The 22,108-nt window shown below is 41.5% G+C and overlaps 1 protein-coding gene across 7 annotated transcripts in view; it reads right to left on the reverse strand.

Moving 5' to 3' along the window:
* The window catches only part of NKD1 (NKD inhibitor of Wnt signaling pathway 1), a 115,947-nt gene that overhangs the window by 36,619 nt on the left and 57,220 nt on the right, over window positions 1-22,108 (reverse strand). For all 7 annotated transcript variants that reach the window (XR_012776932.1, XR_012776934.1, XR_012776936.1 and 4 more), the window contains exon 4: window positions 7,490-7,547. Coding sequence is in view for 2 of the 7 variants with exons in the window: in XM_075510645.1 (XP_075366760.1) it covers window positions 7,490-7,547 (58 nt within the window). In the remaining 5 variants the exon portion in view is untranslated. The remainder of the gene's footprint in view (window positions 1-7,489; window positions 7,548-22,108) is intronic.

Consider the following 22,108-nt stretch of genomic DNA (forward strand, 5'->3'; position numbering starts at 1 on the left):
GCGATTGTTACCCGCCCTAAGCTAGATGAACAGCTCACCCAGGTACGTCTACACACGCTACGGTTCCTTCCTCCTCCGAATCACAACGTTGACAGCCCAAGGGAAACACCAATGACCAAGACTGATTTGGTGCGTCCTGATTACTGAGGCCCAGCCCTCTCCAACCTCATGCACAGAGCATGAGGCTCATCGCTGGCACCCATTTCTCACCCCTACCTCAGTCCTGCTGCACAGTAGCTTCCCTCAGGCTTCGCTCACTGGTGTGAGCAACCAGCTGGGTGCCACGGTGTGCTGCCTAAGCGCCGCTGTGATGCTTCGCTCACCTTCAGGGTGTGGAAAGCAAATGCAAGAGCCCTCCTCCCTTTGATGAGATCTCCCTAAGCTACGTCCTTTTGCCCTTTGATTGCCCTGCTTTCCCCATGAACCCTGATCATCTGCCTCTTACGTGCTACGAGAGAAGCAGCTTGAGAGATTTGTAGACACAGGTTTTCAACAGCTATATCCACAGGTGACTTTTTGCCTCCTAGCAAACTAGTTCATGACTACCCCAGAGCTGACAGTAAATGAATATTCTTATCGTTAATTGATTCTTTTGGTAATGACCACTCAGAAAGAGTATTAGCTTCTCTGTGAAAGAAGGAAAAGTTGCCAGTCTTAGGTAGAAGGAAAGAGTATGGAAAACCAATATTGTTATAAATACCAAGTATGCATATAATATTAAAGCTTTCCATGTTTTAGGTATTCATAAGGATCAAGTCTTTGCTTTTCTAAGGTGCTTGTTCACTTCCCTTTTCATTACCTCCGTTTTCTCCTACAATATTTTTTATACATTACACACAATTAAATTAACATTTGGCTTTCTTCAGCCACCATAAAGAATAGAGACCGCTTGTAAGTTGGGAAGGTTTTCTTGTGTACTATACTTTGAAACCCTCTCTCTGTCATAGTGTAAGGGACAGACATGGATACAGGAAATCCCAGGCTCTGTTTCAGCTCTGCTATTGTGTCCCTGAACCAAACATGCAACTTGCTTGTGTTCAGGAATAACAACTTTCCAGCCGTGTAGAATGATCTGAATAGAGATCAATGTGAAGCTATTACTTACAGCAGCTATGATCTCCCCAGTCTAATGCAGAGGATTAATAACCCAGAACAAAACTCTCAAACCATAGACAAAACACATCATCTATCAAAAACTTGGGCAGCACCGGTAGGAGCTGGTGGGTTGTCAGCCAAAGAGAGTGATACCTACATGCAGGGAACAAGCACAGCGCGGGTAGCAGAGTACATACCCTCCACACAGCAGCGGCTCAGTGTGAGGAGGAAAGCTCACCCTCCAAGGTGACATAACAGCCCACTTTTCACTGCCTTTCTGTGCTCCTCTTGCCAACATGGGTGGGAGCGGTTAGACACTGTAAAGGTCCATTTGGAAACACCTGGAGACCGCTAACTCATTACACACAGGCCATGGACAACCATTGCATGGCAACAGTCTTTCATCACTACTGACCTGGCTGCACTTGAAACAGCAGCTCTAGAAGTAAAAGCTTCTGATCCAAATACCAACCCCCCTCAACTGGAACAGCTAATGTTAAGAAACACTTGTACAATTTTATATTTTTCTTTTTTTTTTTTTTTAAAGTGCCTTATGCCATAAGATTTTCCTCCCACTCATGGCAAACAGCCTACCTGCTTCTTATAATTTCCTGGATCTGTGTATGACCACAGGAAAACTTCTGCTAATCCTACCAGTCTCATGTTCTTTGGCGACTTTTATTCTAACTGCCAAACTAAGCAGTTTTCTCTTGGCACTCTCCACTGCTCCTTTTTCCTGTCCCCCCCCCCCCGCCCCCCCCCCCCCCATGTTCTTTGGTACTCTGTCCAATTCACAGCAACCAGCTTATCAGCTTCCAGCCTAGGCAGGGACTAGCTGTTGGCCAGATAATGGTGGCTGGTGCTGGCGGGTCACCCTGAAGCTGAAGATATTTTTCGGAGTTGTTTCATGTCATATTGAGTAGTAGGAAAGGGTACAGCAGAAACCTCTTGACAGCTGAAAAAAATACAGCCAGTGAGCGAGTGATCACCAGTCTGAAGTGATCACATAGCATATACTCACGCATAGCAAATCTATGGTAAGTGCGTAGGATTAGCAACAAGTCATTAAAACGCAGAGTTCCCATATAACATCCCAGAAGGCTGACCACAAGAGCACTTTTAATGTAGAATTATTAGCACTCTGTTTGCAGTGTCAGTGATGAATAGGTATTTGGTTTAAGAAGATGACAGAGAAGGGACCTTCATTTTCTGCCAAGCACGAAGCCTGCATCAATAGTGCTAGGTAGGTAATAATAACAGTGCTGAGATAAAGCAACTTTGCCCGTATGCAAGATGCAATCTATGTCTTTCTAAAGACACTGGAATTTCATGTACATAATACATAGGAAATTATTTAAGCTTTAGAAAATAAATGAAATAACCATCATAACTGAAGCCATTAACTAGAACGGAGCATGCAGTTTGAAATAACTGCCTTTTATTACCCATTCATAGCTCAGCCTAGCACAATACATGAATTTATTACAGCTAAGAGATTATCAAAGTATGGTAAAAAGCATCCCACGGGCAAATAGAAGGTTAGCTAAAACTAGTTAAAATGCTTGTTCAAGTTTACCTTTGCTGACAAGTTTATAAACAATTTGGGCCCAAGGGTGGCCCCTTGCCACCCTTCATCTGAGTTGACAACCCAACAGATATTCTTCCAATTACCAATTTTAGAAACGACTCAGGGAACTAAAGTCTTCACTGATTTTTTCCTGAACGGAGAGACAGAGGAGAGGGAATTATCTTGCAATGCATGAAAGCAGCCTTGCTGCAGGGTGCTGTGGGAGAGGCATGCTCTACCCCATGCCCTCCCCTGCTGCTGCAGCCCCAGCAAGGGGGAAGCACAGGCACCTCGACAGCACTCACGTGGAAGCCAACATGCTCTCTTCACTGGGCTGTCTGGGATGCATATGGTGGGGGGAAGCATGTGCAGCACTGTGGGGGTCCAGGATGGTTGCCTGCATTGGGCATAAGACCAGTAGCCTTAAACCACTAGTTCATTCTTTACTATTGGTTCCTTGTTTGCTTATCAGTTCTTATTAAAGCCAAAAATAACAACGCAGCTCTTCGTGGTGGAACTCTTTTAACCACGCCTCAGCTCCCACTTGACCACACATTCCCTGGACGCTGGATGGAGGAAGAAGAGATTAAGGACTGACTGGAGATACTAGTAACATCTTGAAAAACATGACTAGTAACTATATGAAAAACATATAATAATATTAAGAAAATAATGAATTCTTTTTCTACTTTGCTGAATACAGCATGCCTTACTTGAAGGTTTAGAAATTCCATAATGTATTGTAAATGTGTGAAAAGTGCTCCAAGCAGCTCTTTTACAGATATGATAGGGGTTTTTTTCAGCAGCAACATGTGCTTTGAACTCTGCTGGAGGGCTCTCTAATATTTATGGGCAAGAAGATGACCTGAATAATTTTGTCCTTTCTGGTACCAGACGAGGGAACATCTTACATCTAGGGATTTGGATACATCTGGTTTGGGAAACATCAAAAAATGGGTTTGTTGATTCAGGTCAAGCTCTATCACTACTTTCAGCAGGACTTTGGATATCACGTTCAGATAAGGCACTAGGAAGGCTTGGATCTTCTCCAGTCTTCTGTTGAGAGAATAATAATAAAGACATCACCCTCGGCTGACAAATGAAACAGGGAGTAGATTGCTATCAGCATAAGAGGCAGCTCCTCTGACAGGTACAGGACTAGACTGATCTCACAGAGATGCAAGTTTTCTGGTTAGTCATTATTGAACACACTAATAGCAGATACCTTTCTGAGCCACTTGCATGTCTCCATGATGGAAGAGTGACTTGCTGTTTGATGCTACATTCAATTCCTGCCTGCCATTTTAGCTTCCCCACTGAAATGAAATGAGAAATACCTCCCAAAGTCTGTGCTAGTTTTTGTGACTTCTTCCAGAGCCACCTCCAGTCATTCAGTTCTGGCGACCTACTGTTCTATCTAGGGACAAGGAAGAGAAAATGCAAGCTCTTTTATCCTAGACATGAAGAGTGATAAAGCACATGCTGCCTGTGCAGAAACTGCTGGACAAGAAAGTTCAAGCACGAGAAGTTCGTACACAGCCACGGCAGATTGCACAAGTACTCTAAGTTTGGCAAGTGGAAGTCTCTGAAGTGCAGTGGGAAAGCACTGCTAAACTTGATCTTTCCAAGTTGCAGATGAATCCACTACAGTACTTATATCCAGCATGCCCAATTGTTGAGTTATTAATGAAAGAGGAAGAAGGGAAACAGAGTAAGAGTACTATAAGAAGAGAATGAGGATTCCATTAGTGTCTCTTATCTTAGGAAATCACTGACCATGTAAGAAAAAAATCCAAAAATTTCAATTTAGTGACTTGCCCAGCAGCAAAATCAAAGGCAGGTGCTGGATATAACAGACAATACCGGTCAAACTGTTTCTTTCTGCACAGCACTCAGTAAACAGTCGCCAGTATTGAGCTCTAACCTCTTGTCATGCAGCAACATTGAGTCAACAATCCGCTCTCATGGCTTAATGCTTTTGATGTTTACTTTGTTCTTTCTATAGTTCAAAAGAAAGCACTAATGCACCAGTCCTCTTACCAAATACAATCTTAATCCCAGAATCCCAAGCCTTTTGCTGTTGGCCAGTTAAGTCTGTTAAGACGAAAGGATTTGATCAAGCTTTACATAACAACACAGAAGTTAAATCCAGCAAAGACAGTTCTTTTTATCTGCACTGCTCAGATGGCTAAGAGGGGGAAAAAATGAGAGGGGGAAAAAAAAAAAGGTAATGAACTTGGCTATGTAAAACAAAAATAGGAATTCAATTATTTCTCTTATTGCCACTTTGTCTTTTCAGTGAGAGTCTTCTAAAGAACTCGGATTAATTCTCCAATAAAGTCTCTGAATGCGAAGGCTGTAACTTTCCCCTAACCCAGAAGAACTGTGGCACCTGCTGTCCTTTTCTGCAAATCTGAGAAATGTTTCTTTTTCATTTTTTTCCATCCCTACCATGTATTTATGGAGACAGAATATAGTTCATTGATTAGACACTTGCCTGGTTCTTGGTAGAGATGGGTTCAAGTCTTTGTTTTGCCATTCATGTCCTTTATGAGCTTAGCCCAACCAACCATGTTTCAGTGTGCTACAACTCCCTGTCTCTGCCTGCTTGGCAGAAAAGTAGTTATCAGTGACGTTGATGCTACGACACATGAATGTAAAATCATGCAACATGTATGTGTTACACCAGTTCATATGTAAAGATTGTGAGGTAGCAAAATAAAGGCAGAACAACTGTTTTAGATGGAAAGATTAATATAATTTCTAAAATATTAATTACATTTTCACATAAAACATTTCTATCCAGAAAAGAGCTACGACAGTGATCATCTTGTACCTAAGCCACACAGAATTCAAGCTGTGCCCTAACAAAGGTCTCACATCATGTTTCAGCTTCACTTTATGCTAATATCACAATTTTATGCTAGTACTATCACAATCATCCAAAAATATTATGCCAGTAAAAGGTATCAAGTTATACAAAAAGAGTGAAAGCATCCTGCTTTAACACAATGTTTCTAGTATCATCTGTTAATTATAAGAAGATTTTCAATACCCCATTCAAGAGGGAAGTGGCTAACACTGTCCCCAGCATGGAAAGCATAGCCTGGAGATCTGAGACGGATGAGGGCCCAAAGGGACGAGGACCAAGCCTTGGCAATCTGCACGCATTTGCATGAGCACTGGGTGGGAACAGTTACTTGCCTCCCAACTGGAAAGATACCATAGAACGGCTCTTCCCCAGTGGCAGCACACAAAGAAAGGACCACCTGCTGGTACCTAAATCTTGCCTTCACTACTCAGCTACTTCATAAGAAATGAGATGCATCAGAAGTAATAATGTAAAACTGCTGAAAGACTGAAATTACAGTAGCCTAAAATGTTTTACACTCTAATAAAAACAATCCTGCTGCTGACTAGTTTGGAAATATTATATATTGGATATTATGCTTGCTATGCAAGACAATTCTACACAACAAAGAAAGAAATAATTAGAGGCAAGGAAAGGTAGAATGAGATACAGAAAAATGAAATTATTCACCTTGCTGACATTTAATATCCTGTGTTAAGTAGATTCTCCTATAATTTTGAAAATTAAAAAGCCACCCTTTATTAGAGTTATGTCCTATTATAAGCAGAAAGGAAAACTGTGGTGAAGTTAAATACTGAAACACTTTTAACAAACACTGACTCCTTCATGGCAAGTATATCTTGCTTTTGTGTTTAACAGTAGCCTACAAGCACCAGCTGAAATTGAGTGCCTACAGGCACATACAAGGGAACATTCTTGGTAAAACTACAGACATGATAGAAACATGGGACCAAAGAAACACAGTATATTAACACATGTCACGGGTATGGAACTGGAAGGCAGACATTCTTAACACAGAGAATCTTTCAAGTCCTGTTTAGACAGAACTCTCTACCACCAGAAACAAATGACTGGATTATAAAAGGACTGAAATTTCCAAGTTAAGCTTGACACGGTTCATTGCTCTAAATAAATTGGGCATATTGTTTCCACTAGCCTACAATATAAATCTAGCACACAGCCCATGCAACCACTTGTTATACTAGAGAGTTTCCCAGAGAGTTTCTGAAGTCTCATTTCCTTGTTTTTTTAAAAGAATGAGTAACAACGTCCTCAAGTCAATCTCTTCTGTTCAGCAACCCCCACTTGCCCAACTGAAGTTCAGGGTACCTCAGATGTGTTCTCTGGCACACAGAATACAGTGTCCATACTCAAGGTCCCCAAAGGCCCTTCCCACACAACAATGGTTCCATCTCCACTGCAAGGAGAGGCCTGATCACAGAGGAAGAGATGAGATGAGCCTTGGAAAGAAGAGGTTATCTGAGGCAATAACGATTCCATTCATACTCAAGAGAAATGTATTGAGTAAGACTCTGGTCTTTATTAGAAATTAATGCAGGAGTTTCTAAGTCTGGTTTGCATAACACAGAAGGGTGTGCAGCGTATCGCAAAACCCAATGCTAACATTTTCAGTGATCGCATTTACCACCTCTGCTGGGGACAGTGATATTCACTACTGCTACCAATGCTAAGAGTACCTGGAAAAAAATTGTGAGACCTTGAATTAAAACACTTGGTCCCTATGATACAACTGGGTGACTTTTTTGGATACTAGGAGGACAGAGGTAGGAGATACAGAAATAATACCCTATTCCCATCTTAACAGTTTTGCCAGGCAAATGACACATCAGTATATCAAGAACTGCACTCTCATACATGCATTGTCACACTGACTTGTTCACTGATTTACTCCAATATCCCTTAATATTAACCAAGAAATTTTGTTCTTTAAATACCTTCTAGATGAAAGTGTTCATCACCAATAGTGTCTCTGTAGCCTTCCCCAGATAAATCCTGTTTAAAAAAAAAAAAAAGTTAATGACAAATATGCTCTATACAAAGCCTTGAGGTGTTAAGAACATGTATTTATTACTGCCAGGATTAATTTAAAACACTAACAAGAGCACAGAAGTTGTTTTCCAGGAAAGAAGTCAATCACTTTATTAGTGGTAGTCAATGTATTTGGTGCTATTTTACAATGCTCTGGACATACTTTAGGACAAAAATTTAATGGAGATGAATAGGTTGTACAGCGGAAAGAAAAAAGAAGTGTTCATATTCAAATCATTTTACAAAGTAGATTAATATTTAGCATTTCAACCCTCTGTCAATCAAGCAAGATAAAAAAAACTCCAAATGGAAATGCTAAAGGAGAAATAAGCCCTTCACTACCCACAGAGGAATGTTATCACTTGGTTCCACCAACAAACAGAAAACTTTCATATGCCAGAGGTCACCCAAGAAAAGCAGTTACCAGACTCCGAAGAGCTGCCTGATCCTTCAGTCCTGAAACTAATGAAATTTTGTCAGCCCCAGTACGTCTAGAGCAATACAGAAGCAGATGCCATAGATATGCAGATGACCTTATCGCAGACCCAAAAAACCATTTCTCTAATGGTGCTGAAGTAGTAATAAAGGGCATCAGTGGGATTTGGGGATAATCCCACTTACAAAGACCCTGAAGAGCGTTCTTAGCCTCTTATTAGCAGACCTTTCCAGCTCCATCCCCTCACCCCAGCTAAACCATAAGCAATGACAGCTATCTTCATGTTTTGCCTTCTCCCATTCATTACGAAGGCTCTAGCATCACCATAACGTCACTGATCTTACATTATAGTCTGGCTTCCTAGATTCTCCACAAACACTCTCTGCCACTGATAAATAGTTATGGTGATAAAGAAGGATATGATCCTAAAAAGCCGGCATGCTGCGCTCACGCCATTTTAACTTCACCTGCAAAAACACACCAGGAGCACAGAGCCAGCGTTCTCAGTATCAACCTGTGGACTGGAAGGCTGTGAACTGGAAGGTGACAGTACAGAGCTTTTTGCACAAGATAAGAATAAGGGAATAACCTGTGAAAATTAATGCCTGGTTGTATTCATTAGCTTTATTGTTAAGCAATTTTATCATGATAAAAGCAGTTCACCTCTTTTTCTTGAAAAAGTTGACAGAGGCTCTTTTCTGCTTTCCACATGCCCAAATCTTATTCTTTGAGATTAGCTATCAGAAAGTAACTAAGCCACAAAAGCACATCTTAGGAATTCTTCGGTATCAATTTCTGCAACAGCATTTTTAAAATGGGATTTCACAAACACTACTGGATAGCTAGCCCAGAGACTCTGAAGATATTGTTCTGTTCATGAGCAGATACCCTGAAATAAAGTTAGAACTCACGGGCCAAATGGCTCTGAGAAATGCTGGCGACCTGGCCAGGAATGGTAGGATTCTGCACAGCACAATGTTGCTATAGAAGCTGTCATTCTGGATTTAGCTTTCCAAGAAGCAAATCACAAAACCTATTTTGTTTCCTTGAGTTTTTAGTCCAGTAAAAAAGGTCTCTTCTTCTGAGCATGTGCTGATTAATATCAATCATTACCTTAAAAATTATGGAAGAAATGGACAGTGAACAAAAAGAAGCCATTAAATCTTGGCATAACTTACTATATTTCTGCAAGAAGATGGTCTTTCCAGGGCCCTGTAAAAGTTAGTATACTTCTGTTTGATCGAATTCCCCCATGTCATCATTTTCCATGAAGCTCTGAGAGCACAACTCTGACTGCTCTCGTAGATAATAAGATACATAGAAGTGACTACATAGGCATATATGGCACCTCTGCTCTCTCCCACAATGCTAAATATTTAATAACTGGTTTGTTTGGTTTGGTTTGTTTTTTTTAACTAAACTCAGAATTCTTGCTCCCTCCTGCTCTCTTGGAAAAAAAAATATTTTCTGTTAACCTGATCAGTAAATATGCAATAGGTAGGTACGATCTTACTTATGATGTACCTTTGAGGAGAATACTATCTAGCTCGTAGCCTTCATCTCTTAAAATTTTAGCAAAGCAAGCAGTGCATCTGGGTATCAAATGTTGTCTGTTAAAATGATGTCATTAATCTCATCCTCTACAAAACCCACAAGTCATTAATTTTTATGATTTTTCAAAAGATGTCACTTAAAAATGAGCATACATTTGTTGATGTAAAATGCCCCCTCAAGTAACTCAATAGAAAAAAGTGGAAGCCAGAAGTGTAAAACAGCAGAGTGAAGCATTAATATTTATCAAGCTAGCTTCCTTATTTTCTCACTTTTAATCATTACTGGGCCTTAAGTAAATATGTTTTATATTCTAGTCTAGTTTCACTCCTTCACTAGCTCCTAGTTATTTAAGTTAAAGTAGTAACTTAACGCAAGCAAATTTCCAGTAAGTGCTTCCGCCTTAAACCAAATTACTATAAACTACCAAATTCTAGGGAAGTGTTCTTATGTTGAACCATAATATAACTGTTAAATAGCACATAAATGGACAACCCATCCTCAAACTGATGAGAGTATCGTTTGAACATTTTAGTGACACATTTAAGCGGAATTCCTCAGCTCCCATTCAAATGTGTTCCTCTGTGTGTGCAAGATTATGATATGTATTATCTTTGATAGACAAATGTGTATCTGCGAAAGGTGTGGGCAACTCTAAGATTTTACAGGAAAAAAATGAAGGGAAGAAAACCCCTATATCATTCATCTTATTATCATTAACTCTTCTGCCAAAAAATCTGCAAGAGAGTTACCTGAGTATTTTTAGCACTACTGAGACAGATGTCACAACCTGGATAAATACCAAAATGCACCTGCTTGAGAAAGGGATTCTGGACAGCGTATGTAAACTCACACTCAGCAGAAAAGTACAAAAGCTGAGCAAGCATCAGAGAAAACAATTCTGACTGCAGCTTGTACCGCATAATGGGGTATTCTCCCAGTAACCTGTACCAATTGCCCTAACATGAATAAAATAGTGCATCTACCCCCAGCAACCCAAATTCAGAAAATGGACTAGAGTGAAAGAAAAGGGTAAATGTGTAAAACATAACTTGCAGCTCAATAAATTCTATTGGGAAGCAAATGCTATAGCCAGGTAGGAATATCTGACACTGAGGAGAAGCGTGTTCGAGCACAAAGGAAACACAGGCTCAGGGGATGAAAAGACCAGCAGCGGCTCTGCCGTCTGGCCGGGCTCTGCAGCCTGGGCCTCCCTGTGCCCCGTGCCGCTGCAGGAGCCCGGCCCGCGGCAGGGGCAGTGCCTGAGAGAGCAAAAGCAACAACATTTAGGTCATAGGTAGTTGTATATCACTGTCCTGACACAGTGTTTTAAATCACAACACTGCATTTTCAAACTGGAACACTGAGTCATGCAACAACCAAAACCAGATGTACCCTGTGAAATACTATATAAATGAGGTCAGTGAGCACTTGAAAGAATAGAGAAAAGAAACATTTACGTAGAAAGATTATTCCAGCATGCCATTTCTATAGGTTGCTAAACATCTTGAGTAAGTGTCTCTACCTCACTGGGAGTTTCCCAGATAAATAAGTTGGCCTCCGTTAGCTACGAGCACAAATCACACAGAATGACTAACATTCAGGCTCAAACATCTGCTTCGAAACTCTAAACAGCTGGCTGCCTGGCCTGGGTAGAAAGGACCTTGTGTCCCATATATCCCATTCTGATAGATGCTGCTGTACTCAGCTCAGATTTAAGAGGGTGGGGGTGGAGAGAAGAGTTAATTAGTGCAACTCCCTCAGAAATGCTGCTGAGTATATACATACACGAGGAAGAAAAACAATCTTTAAAAGCTCCCACACCCCAGGGCTTCTATTCAGCTGGTTACAAGTCAGGCAATCGTCACTCGCTTCCCACCTTTGCTGTGCAATCAGACTCCGATGAATTCTAACTCGCAGGGAATTTTATTTTTTTAACCCCAACCTCAGCCCTAACCACCCTGTGCAGTTTTCTTACTGATACAAGTCTCTGGAGACTAAAGGCCAGGCACTCACTCGGGCTTCCAGCTATTGACTTCCTTTTCACCAGCTATCTGAAAATGCTGCCATCCAAATCCTCACCCATCGTTCTGCCTACATTGCTTGATTCCTCCAATGCCTTTGCTGGCTCCCTTTCTGCTTCTACACTGAGGTTAAGTTCCTTGTCTTCACCTTCCAGGCTCTACACAGTTGTATTTGCGGTCACATGTCCTAGCCCTACCTCCTAGCCCTTAGACCCACTCATTCTTTTAATCTTGGTCATCAGTACAACTCTTTCTACCTGTCCTGGCTCTGCCTTTTCATGCCACTCTCCACGACAGCCAGCAGCCAGCACATAACGAGCCAAAGCTATAGAAGGCAAAGAGAGTGTGTATTTTAGCAACCCATATTTGGACTAACATGGTGTTAAACACAGTTTTGCTTTTGGTGTAAGTAGAGACAGCTACATCCATAGATGGATTAGATACATCAAAGGATAACCTTTGGTTTAGGTAGGTTATCATGATAACAAGCACATTTTTAAAGTTTGGACCCCCCTACTCCCTGTATTATATCACAGTCAATATTGTGTTAATTAACATTTTTCTAAAAGGTGTTGCTCTTCTCAAGTAGAAACAAGTTGCTTTACCTCTCTTCCTTCAAACATCTCATTAAAATCCTTTGATTTAGCCTTAAGATACTCCATTTTCCACGTTTTTGGCAGAAAATATGCACACATTTCTTGTTTTAGTGAAGTTCTTATCAAGACATCATATCCAGCGCTTTCCCCAAGTAAAACACATGCAAAATGACAAATTGTCAACTAAGAAAACTTTCTTGCCTATTTTTAACCATCTGACTGAAACATGTATTTTTTTCTCTCTTTATTCTCATATCAATGCAATAAAATTCCAGTACTTTTGGAAAGAGCAAAGTTGAAGAAACATGTTTCACAACAGGACTGCAAGGGACAAGATATGTGGTAATTCTAACATCTTGTGGAGTAGATTTTATAATGGTTTTAAAGTAGCTGCCACAAGAATGCCGTGTCACCAATGCACAAACTTCCATTCTTGATTTAGACAAGAAACAATCCCAAGAACTAGAGGTTCAAGAGAATGAGGATGTCCTTTGGCCTTTCACCCAAACAACTGAGGGCTCTGTCAACTGCTGAGTGGCTATTCTGAATGTTTCAGTCTCACTTGCAGGAAACAAGTTTCAAAAATAAGTCTGATTTTCATACAGTGAGTCCTTAGCAGATTTTGAAAACCTAGTCTCTTGAAGGTGCTTCAGGAAACCCATCCAAACCCCAAAGCAGTCATTATTATCGTTTTACTTTATTTTTAATCTTGTCCAGACTTGAAGAGAAAGAGGTAAAAGACTTTTTTGAAAAACAATTGATGGGAGGAACCTAGTTCCCCTTTGGGTATCTGAAATTTCCCATGGACTAGAAATGTGTATGGTACACACGGACATATCCATGTGTAACTATGGTCAACTCAAGCCTGGTCTTTGCTACTAGGAAACTCATTCACACCTCAAAAAATGGTATCATTTATTTTAGGATAACGCAGGTGAAAGTAGATATTCAGTTATCTGAGGTGATGGTTCTTTACAAATACAGCTTTACAGCCAGGCTTAAAACTCGAAAATAAAATAAAATAAAATAAAATAAATAAATAAATAAAACATTAAGCTGCTTGTAGTCAGACATACTTGGATATGCCATTTTGCTAGGTTAGCAGCTTCCATGCATACAAACCCATGCAGTCAAATATACATAACAGTGGACTTTTGTGCACACAATTTTGTGTGATGACTACTTACAGGCAAAAGATAAGAATGCGTTTTGGGCATGCATTTGGCTCTCTTTGCATTTGGAAGTGAAGCCTTCATATTAATATTCTCTTTCAAAAATGCTTGAAGATCCCCCTCGTAAGCCTTTTCAAATAAACCATACGCTTCTGCAATACAGTGTCCTATTTAGGACAAGAGCTTACTTTCTTTCCCTGTTCATGACTAATCTATATACCTAGGACCTTACACAGATAAAGTATATATTCCAAGTCTCACTATAATGAAAATTGAAACTAGGCAAATACAATTAAGAATTAAAGCATATACATACCATATAGAAAAACACTATAGAGCAATACACATTCATGCCTTGGTTTAAGCCTAATATTGTTTCTCCTACAGCATATTTTACTTTTCCTTCTGCAATCATGAGGTTTTCCTTTTTCCTTTTCTTTTTCTTTTTGAGTTTGCCATTCTGGGTAATTTGATAATAAAGATAACTCACCAGGATTCAACTTTCTGTAAAAAATGTGTAAAGCAGCTCACACTTGGAGAAGAAGTCAAGGTGACTTTAACTTTTAGACAAACATTAAAATATACATTGCAACTGCAATAATGCAGTTTGTTAAGCAGAAGCAGCAAGCTCAACTTCTATAATGTTTTCTTTCTCTGAAATAAGAACCTGGTGCTCTGTGATCCATTACAGACGGGTTTTTTTTCCTCCACCATGCATGGAAGCTTCTCTCATATAGAATTTCTTCATAATATAATCACAGCAGGTACAGTTATTAAGAAAACAGATTTCTCCTCTAAGATCTCTGATAGATGATCTTGGACGGGTTTAGCTGCTGCGGTTTAGGATTTTACTGCCTTTATCTGCCATAATGGCCTCTATGTCCAAAGTTACGGTCTTCCTAACAGAGACAGCAGAACACAATGGGTGTAGCACAACAGATACTGAAATTCATCCTTTGGTACCTTAGCACCAAGTTCCCACTAACATACCAGCTCAAAAACTATGATGGTGAGGCGCACAAACGCATTGAGTTCGGCTGCCTCTGCTCTAGGAGTAGCAACTCCCAGCCATAATAGTATGGTAATAGTGTTTGAAATCACTGCATCTATATCCACCAGTTTGACAGATTTGGAGCCCCTGCAGTCTCATCTCACAGAAGGTGACTGTAGAGCAATTCCAGCTGCTGGTAAAATACCGTGAAGATAAAGACAGGATAACCAAAAAAACCCACCCCCCTTAATCTCCAGTCACAAAGAATTGTGGACTATTAGAGGCTTATGAGGCAAAAAATATCGCCAATATCTTTATATCCCTGTTACAGACCCTCAAATGGGTACAAGGAGCAGTTGTATGATACGCTTTTAAGGGTATCCATCCATAGGAACATGAACATGAGGCTGTTGAGGAAGTGAACGTGAAAAGCAGATGGACATTTACGCAAAGGCTTCATGATGGACATCTGAATGAGAAAGAAAGGAAACATGGTACTTTTTGCTCCAGGTTGCTTGCAATGCAGCTGAATCTCTTTTGTCCCAATCCAACACCTGGACCAGGCTTTCCAACAGGATAAAACACAAATCCTTTCTTCATTGTTCTGATATATTTATTTTCTCCAGCCTATGAAAATTAGGTAGTAGGAATACTGAAACATGCTCTTTGCAGGTAGCGTCTTAATCTCTGCTGCAGCGGGTAAATGAGCATCCTCCTTTGGTGGTCAGTCACTGCAACATGCATTCAACAACAGCTACCAACCTGCTCATTTAACTTGAATCATAAGATTCCTATGTGCTGTGGAAGATAAGCTCATAAATATATATATATATATTTATATCCTGTATTTAAAAAACAAAAAAAAAACTCTATAGAAGAAAAAAACCAGCAATAATAGCTTAAAATACTATGGACTTGCTTAATATTACTTGTAGCTAGCAAAAAAATGTTAACAGAGAAAATGATCCAAGGTATGTTAAGACCTGTAGATAGTCAGAAGATCCATTTAGGGAACAGTTTTATTTAGATCATTCCAGTTTCAAGACAGAACATTACTGTTTCTATGAGGTTTTCACCCTGGATTTCATGGATCTTTAGAAACTCTTGCTAGGTGTTGCAAAGTGACATCTTCCATTAACACTATTATTGGAATTCTGGAACTATAATGGCTTCTACTTTTTAAGGTGATAGGGTGAGACATAGTTTTTCAAGGACTTCTGCCAGATAAGAGATGATATAATTGAAAGCAACTGTATGAATAAGACGTATGGATTCAGCAGTTACTTTCCAACTGAAGGGTCCAACCATCTCCAACTAAAAAAATCATCAGTCTTTGAGATTAAATAGGACTGAAACAAGACATGACTGCTTTTTGCTATATTTAAATTCACTTTGAAGCTACTTCAGAAGGATAAATGAACTCACTCTACAGATTCAGCTATTTACCTTACTTTGTTCTTCTAGCCATCCTCTAATCTCTTTGCTGATTGCAAAATCAATTGACCCATGTCCCCCAAGATCTTATCTTCAACATAGATTATACTGATGAACAAGTCTAAGGACATGGATGAAAGAGGACAAATCTTCATCTACCTTCCAGGCTGGAGAAGCTCAATAACTCCTCCAAATTGCTTATTTTGGGCTTCTTCACCACAGCAGACAGATGGGCGTAGCTACGTAGTAAATCTGATTTTCTGTTCCACTTCCTTTCATGATAGATTTGGTTACCAAGAAACTCTTTAACAAACAGACTTAAGTGCACTGAGGTGATTTTAGCCAGGCATACACTGGGAAACAAACATGCAGAAAATGGCTACAGAGCTTGACTACAGAATAACTTGCTCATTTAAGATGTGATCACTGAAATCAAGGGCACTCTTTCCACCGACTTCAGTGATCATTACAGCTTTAACATACTGCATTCGGAACCTTTCTTGTGATAATAGCCTGTGTCTTCCTACATGGCTCAGGTTTTCATACAGCACAAGGGCTTAAAGCTCCCCTAGAATGACAATCAATGCTCCTCTATTAGGTTTATAGCTCTAAGTCTTTTCCTGCTAATGGATGACGTATATTTATGCAGCTGGAGGAAACCTGGATTCAATAACTGCTCCACCACAGACTCACTGTGTGGTGTAGGGTAAGTCACTTAAATCTCTCTGTGCCTTCACTCTTCAACTGTAAAACGGAATTCTTGATGCCCACCTTTGCAAAGAGCTCTGAATCCTCACGATGAAAACATACCCTGCTAAATAATATTACCTTGTTAGGAAGCACAGGTGTGTGACCCTGGACACATATGCTAATGTTGATCCATAAATCTGTCAACAGGAGGTGCTGGCAAAACAGATGGTTCACATTCCTTTTCAAACCACCTCTTTGTCCCCAAAGCCCAGGTATGTCAACTAATCATTTTATAACTGGTCAGGGTTTTAATGGGCCAGGAAGTCACAGTGAAGCACAATGCCACCAGCATTAAGGCTAAAAATGGAGCCAACAAGAGGAAAAGACAGACATAGAGGTTCCTTTTACTCTTCTCTTCTGCTCCCTGGCACGTAGGACAAACACTGTGAGGCTCTGCAGAAAAAGATAAAAGAAAAAGCAGAACCCATCCCCACACATTCCTGGAAGTAGTACAGCATCAGTGATCATGCCTGAATGCTGATTGATGCTGCACACATAGAAACAGACACATGTTTTTTAATTACAGGCAATAAAAAACCACAGACACACACCATTTAAAAACCTGATTTAGATGAACAGTTGCATGTTGACCCACAGGGTCAGGAGGATTACAAGCAAATAAAAAGTTCACTTTAAACATTTTTTATTTTTATTTTTTTTACTTGTTGCCTCTATTATTAAGAATTTCGATTCCCCATCTCAATGCCTGAAAACTGAGCACACGGCATTTTCCTTGAAAATGTTACTGTAGCAACAAGGGCTGTGGCAGGATTTATGCTGCAGGCTGGGCAGGCTGCTGGGAGGGAGTGTTTGGGCGGGCAGGCAGGGCGGCGGGCAGGGCAGCAGGGCGGGCACGCAGGGCGCGCAGGCAGGGCGGCGGGCAGGGCAGGCAGGGCAGGCAGGGCACGCAGGCAGGGTGGGCACGCAGGGCGGCAGGCAGGGCGGGCAGGCAGGGCGGCGGGCAGGGCAGGCAGGGCGCGCAGGCAGGGCGGGCAGGCAGGGCGCGCAGGCAGGATGCGCAGGCAGGGCGCGCAGGCAGGGCGGGCAGGCAGGGCGGCAGGCAGGGCGCGCAGGCAGGATGCGCAGGCAGGGCGCGCAGGCAGGGCGGCAGGCAGGGCGCGCAGGCAGGATGCGCAGGCAGGGCGCGCAGGCAGGGCGGGCGCGCAGGGCGCGCAGGCAGGGCCGTGTGCCACGCACATTCCCACAAAAGGAATCACAGGGCCAGAGGACCACATCAAAGCCGCGGAGTTTAGCAGATTTCCCCTTCCCCTCCCCCTGAGTCTTTGAGACGGAGACTTCATACTCCAGAATTTAATATCTTTTTCCTCCCTCCCCCCATCAGCGCCTTTGTCTGCGTCTCTGTTCTCTAAGAGCTAACAGATGTTGATGCCATATAGTTTCAAAGAAAACTTTTGATGCCCACATAACTCATTACAACTAATATATTCCAAGAATGCTTGTAGCTCAGGAACCACTGGGGTGAAAAAACAGAGGAGAGGGGGCAAATGGCTACACTGAATAACCCTTGAGAGAAAATAAATAGTTCACTTCAAAGTCATCAGGGAATTCTTTAACAAGCTCTTTCTTCCACGAAACACAGAACAAATTCAGCTGAGCCTAGAATTCCCAAAGGAAAAAAATAAAACCAAACGCCATATAAATGGCAAAGCAGAGGGAAGCATCAGAGAGGTCGCCCGGCTCGCCCAGCAACAAAGCGCAGCATTCTCGAGGTTGGGTATTCCCAAGCAACCTGCACTGTGCCAGGGCACAAAAGCACCAGTGAAAAGCAGAGACTGTCAACAATAACAATACAGAGAGCCCTAAAAAAAGCTAACCCTGTCCCTCCGCACGGAATCAATGCAGGCAGCGATAAGATTGCTCAATTCACGGAGCGCTTGAATTCAGCCTTACAACATATGCAGGAGGACATGTTATGAATGTCACAATTACACAGAAGAAACATTTGCTCGTTTAGCAAAAGCAGGTGACTGCATTTTTCAGGACAGGCAGGTCCGTGTTCTTAGCCGTTTTCTAGGGTTACATCTAGGATGCAACCCTTCATAAATTTTTCTAGCAGGTCTCCTCCCCTCCCCTGCTGCTTCAGCACACAGCTGCATCATCCTCCTTTCCGTTTTGTGAGAAGCCCCCCAGGAGTCACCAGGGGTTGGTAGGGAGAAGGGTTGAGAAAAGGGGGGAGGGCGAGAATGCGATTACATCAATTTCCACAGCAGGAGGATCAGATTGCATCATTGTACACAACTTGGGGCCCGCTCTTTTATCCCTGATGCAGGCAAATTTCCCATTGAAATCAGTGGGAGACTTGTCTGTGCAAGGACTGCAGAATCGGGTATTCTGTGATCACAGAATTAGAAAGCAGTAGGAAGCCACACCTGGCAGCACCTCTCTCGGTGGTGCTCTGCCCTCCGTTGGGATGGATATCAAATCAAAACAAATGAAAATATAACAACGATGTTAAATTCCTTCTCCCCCTCATACACAAACTCCTAAAAGTCCACTGCTGCAATTATTGTATAAAAGTCTGTATAAAGTTCCTACCAGTGAGCTGCAGATTTCACACAAAACAAGTAACAATGAGAAAGAAAATATTGGGGGGGGAGGCAGGGGGAATGTATCCCACTACACAATCGTAGGCATCTCTCATCTCACAATCAAAATATACAGAGTTTTAAGGGTTTTAGTCAACCAGGTGTGTTCTCCTGCTTGGTTTTTTTCCAGGGGTTTAGATGGAAGGGGGGGGAAGTCAGCCCTACTTCTGCAGCAGCAACAACGCATGGTCTCTTTTTCAGAACGGTTCAAATGCAAACCATAGTACCTTGGCACAATATGCAGAATTATTAGTTTTTCACTGCTGCTCATTTCCAAGCACCACACTTTGCATCCACTTTCATCTGCATAAAAATTTTCCTTGTAGCAGCTCAGCAGTCTCCCTACTTCAGCTGCTGCTACTCCCATGCACACCTTCTTTCCAGAATAATTATCCCCCAAACACACTGGTAAACAGCTTAGGAAAACCAGAACTAAAATCTTCTATCAGATTTGTTCAGGATAAAATGTGGTTCCTCGTAAAATGATTCCTTATTATCTCTCCTGCCTCACTGTTTGGGGATGGATCATTTCCTCTAGGGAATAACAAGGAAGGCGTCCTCAAGGCTTGTAGCTTTGCAAGTAAAATACCATATTACTGAGGTCATCCACCGCATTTCAGGGTGGCAGGAAACTTCAGCAGGAGCGCAGACAACAGAGCTGCCCAGGTAACTCAAATCTAGTCCGTGGACTTGGAGATTTTCACAGTGGCAGAGCGGGGCTGAGATAGGAAAAGTCAGGAGAAGAGACAGGTGACAACACGAAGTAGAAAACATTACCGAGTCCTTATTGCTAAAAGCATAGAATCAGAAGATTTAAAATTCTATTCCAGAAATTCAAAAGCTTACCAAACTCTCCAAATAGTGCACCTATAAGATCTGGGCTCTAAGTTTCCTCAAAACACCCCAACACATCCAGACTAAGAGGACTATTCAGTGTGCGGAGAGGCTGTGACGCCCTACCAGAACCACGTGTGCCATGCGTCTGTGGTGGCTGCACCGCGGCACACTCCAGTCTCCATCGAAAGGCAGGTTCTGAGCTACCAGGATGCAGCACTCGGGCCAGGAACCGCCTTTGGAGTACGCTGTGTGTTTTGCTCATGTTTTTTACAACTGTCAGATAATATATTCCAGTGTGGGCTAATTATATGCTCCTTCTGTCTCACATATACCAGAACAGAGTGAGGAAAAAAAAAGAATCCCGAAATACATGATATAAAATAAAGGCAATGGCCTGATTTTAGTTTCAGCTGAGCCCTATTGGGACTATTTTGTGACAGCAAAATAATTTGTCCTTTAGAATGAAAAAAATAGCAAATGATAATTAGAAGAAAAAAAAGAAAAAAAATCCAACAAAAACGTAGTAACTATTACTTAAAGTGGCAATTGGCAGCAAGAGCTGAAGTTTCCTCAGCATAAGATGAGGAACAGCAGCAGCAGCAGCACAACTGAGGCTTTACATTAAAAAATAATAGGACTACAATCTGAGATTCATCCTAAAGCTGGTGATGCTTTGCCTGAATAAAGGCTTAGAAATGTGCACCTATAGCAATGCTCTTGACTTTATACCGTGTTTCTGCTTTCTATACTCAAAACACTTAACTACAGAGGAACTGACACATCCAGCTTTTTAGTAACCTTGCTGGACTCTCTCAGCTGTTTCTATAAATTGAAAATTTATGCTCAATAGGCTAAGTTACTTTTGCTGGAATTTGTCAAAGAAAAAACCCAACCTATAGACAAGCCAGAGCACAAAACCTTTCAAGTGCATCTCCTTCAAATGGTCTCAGCAGTAGAGGCCCAGAGTATTGATTGCTCTCAGAAACTCATCATTCCTTTCCAATCTCAAGCAGACAAATTAAAAGCAATTAAAATTCTTTAAATTTTTCCCAGACTCTTTTTTTTTTTTAATCATCAAAGATACCATCGATGTATTTTCAACTGTGCCCCCCTGAACACTAAAGGTCTAGACAGAAATCTTTCAGATGTGCGTATCTTCCTCAAACAGGATTTCTGCTAATACACACAAGGAACTGTGCTACAGATAGGAGAAAAAAAAAACCAAACAACCAACTACTTCAGCCTACCGTAATGGAGCAGATCCTCATTTTGATGCAACTCTGACATTCTGGACCTGCAAAACTCTGAACATTGGGCCATTGGTATGGTTTTGTCTCCTGAACTGGGCAGAATGATGCCCAGAGACATCCAAAGACCTTAGAAGGGCTTTTATGGCTGGTTTTCACCATTTCAGGGAAAATGTTTGGTTTTCTGATTGCGTGTGTGTGAATGTTTGTTTGTTACATTGCAAGGACAACAGAAACTTTAAGAAAAAAAGATTAATTTTGTCAAACATTAAGTTTCTTCTCAAGAAACACTGATAGAAAACCATAATCCAGTCTCACAGAATATATATGCAGTTCCTTCATCTGAAACAAAGGAATTTATCTTGCAGTGACAAAGCCACGCCTGGGTTTCTGAAGCACTATGGGAGCTAATATTTGAAGGACCTCTTTCAATGCCTTTTTTCCCTTGTTCCACTATCTCCATTAACAAGTATTACTGTAATCTATTACTCTTCTGCAGTATAGTCTGGCAGAGACCACTGCCTGTGCCTCCCACTGCAATGAAGACCCACAAACCCTCCCCTGGCCCAGGAGGATACACTCCAAAAGGTATGAGGGGATTTATTTCTTGCCACCTGAGGGTGCTTGCAGTAGAGAAGACCCCACCAAGCGTTGCCATCTGGAGCAGGTCTCTTGTTCGCTTCTTGTGGTGACCAAGCCCACAGAAAGATGAGTGCACAGGTCTTGGGCAACCAAACTGGATCTTTCGGTCCACGTTTCACAAGTGCACAGGTACTCCAAGATCAACCCCAAATGCCAAGCATCAATCTCCAGGCACGATGTTATGTATGATTTCAGATACAGTGCATGTATCTGACAAAAGCTGGCCTTGGCGTCAGGCT

This window comes from Mycteria americana, chromosome 8 (assembly GCF_035582795.1).
Source record: "Mycteria americana isolate JAX WOST 10 ecotype Jacksonville Zoo and Gardens chromosome 8, USCA_MyAme_1.0, whole genome shotgun sequence".
NCBI classification, from domain to species: Eukaryota; Metazoa; Chordata; class Aves; order Ciconiiformes; family Ciconiidae; genus Mycteria; species Mycteria americana.